General features: G+C 48.7%; 1 protein-coding gene across 1 annotated transcript; it reads left to right on the plus strand.

Moving 5' to 3' along the window:
* The first annotated feature begins 240 nt into the window (after positions 1–240).
* LOC149179166 (uncharacterized protein At4g02000-like) lies at positions 241–912 on the plus strand. Its single transcript, XM_089422370.1, has 2 exons — positions 241–357; positions 451–912. Exons 1-2 carry the CDS (start codon positions 241–243, stop codon positions 910–912), a joined length of 579 nt encoding a protein of 192 aa, XP_089278496.1.
* The last annotated feature ends 913 nt before the right edge of the window (positions 913–1,825 follow it).

Genomic DNA, 1,825 nt, shown 5'->3' on the forward strand with positions numbered 1-1,825 from the left:
AACCCCCCCTCAGGGAAATTTCATGGATATTGGCATTATCTTAGGGTTTTCTGACAATTTACAAGATAAAGGACCTTTGCCGGAGAAAGATAAGGTAGCGTTTGTGGACGACCTGGAGATAGGGTGGTGGCAGCACTGAACAAGAAATTTTCAGGGCCTTCTAAAAGGAAGAAGCACCTACCCTTGTGCAGCAACGAGCTCTTCTTGAAACTTACTGAAGACACACCTTTTAGTGAGGTAATGGACTCAGCTAAAAAGGTTCTGGTTAGTCGGCTTAGGGGCCGACACTATAGTATTGAGTGGTTGCAGAAGTGGATGATGGAGGTCTGGGGACATCACCTGTCAGAACCCCCTCACGTCTAAACTTTTGTGAGGGGTTGGTTTGCTCTCCGTTTCAAGAGCATTGCCCAAACTAATTGGGTCCTCACAACTATTTGGCACATTGACCAGGCACCAGTCCTCCTTCGTAGATGGACTCCAATGTTCGACCTTGAGACTGAAAAGGCGGGGACTAGTCTGGTATGGGTTCGGCTCCTGGGTCTTCCTGTACATTTCTGGACAGAGCAGATTTTCAGACAGATTGGGGATGCCATGGGCATGTTCCTTACATATGACGAATCATATATCACCACAGGAAAAATGGCTTATGCCAGAATCTTAGTCCACTTGGACCTCTCTGGAGGACTCCCGGAATACATCAATATTCAATGGAGGGACTCGACTCGGAGACAAATGCTGGACTATGAAGGGGTTCCCTTCAGATGTAGGCGTTGCCACAAGGTGGGGCACCTATTCAAAGATTGCCCACTGAACAAATGGAATAATAGGCATTTAGTGAGGAATTCACAACAGGTTTCGCTGGTTCAGGATGCTTTGTCACAAGGAGACCCCGCCAGAGATGAATTGCCTTGATCCATCGAGGAATTTCACCGCATTTCTACTCTTCTCTTTGGGGGCACTGGCACATTTTCGAGCCCGGGTTAGCATTCAACGGAGCTGGCCAAGAACACTCCAAGGAAGCGTGGTCGACCGCCACTTCGCCCCCCTCCATCGGCTCCTGGCTCAGCAATGACGGCCTCGGGAGACTCCTTTTCCTCAGGTACGCTTTCCTCTCCCTTACCCTCCTCAAAATGCTTTTCTGATATTCATAATATAATATCCAAACAGTTATTGAGTCTGTGTTCTGATGTCCATATGGAGTCCCCTGTTACTGGCAATTGTGCCATCCCCTGCCCCCCCTCATCGCCTTTACCTCCACGCCCCCTGTTCAGCTTAGTTCCACCCCTCCGCAGACCTCGTCCTCTTTGTTGGAGTCATCTATCCCTCGATACATCACCCGGTGTCCTTCGAGGCTTTTGTCTATGGACTAGGTTGGATTGGACATCCTCCACCCTCCCCCGGCTACCAAATCCTCCCGAGGCTGTCCTTTTGATCTAAAAATTGCACAAGCACAAGCGGATGTTGACATTGCTTTGGGAAAGCAATCCACTATCACTGGGGTTCTTAGAGCAAGAACAACCCTTCCTGAACCCCCTCCATGAAGATTCTATCCTTCAATTGCAGAGGGCTTGCTAGGCCCGAGAAAAAACTAGCACTCTGTCGGCTTCTCTCTGCCGACTCTTTGGATATCATTTTCCTTCAGGAGACCTTGGGACATTCCTGTGATATTGCAAGAACCCTGGAACTTTTTCTACCGGGTTGGAGTTTTACAGGATTGGATGCACTCAGTCGTTCTGGAGGACTGATTTTAGGCATAAATAATCGATCTATTAAAGAGATCAGCTGCTGGGGTGGGAGAGGTTTTATTGGGGTCGATGTACACTCT

The sequence above is a fragment of the Pinus tabuliformis genome, chromosome 4_1 (genome assembly GCF_031772625.1).
Source record: "Pinus tabuliformis cultivar Carrire ecotype Pingquan chromosome 4_1, CPIR1, whole genome shotgun sequence".
Lineage (NCBI taxonomy): Eukaryota > Viridiplantae > Streptophyta > Pinopsida > Pinales > Pinaceae > Pinus > Pinus tabuliformis.

Excerpts from the sequence above, each read along its gene's own strand:
- LOC149179166 (XM_089422370.1), top strand. The coding sequence starts at position 241 with ATGGACTCAGCTAAAAAGGTTCTGGTTAGTCGGCTTAGGGGCCGACAC. Across the intron at positions 358-450 it reads ACCTGTCAGAACCCCCTCAC|GCACCAGTCCTCCTTCGTAG; the intron begins GTCTAAACTTTT and ends CACATTGACCAG.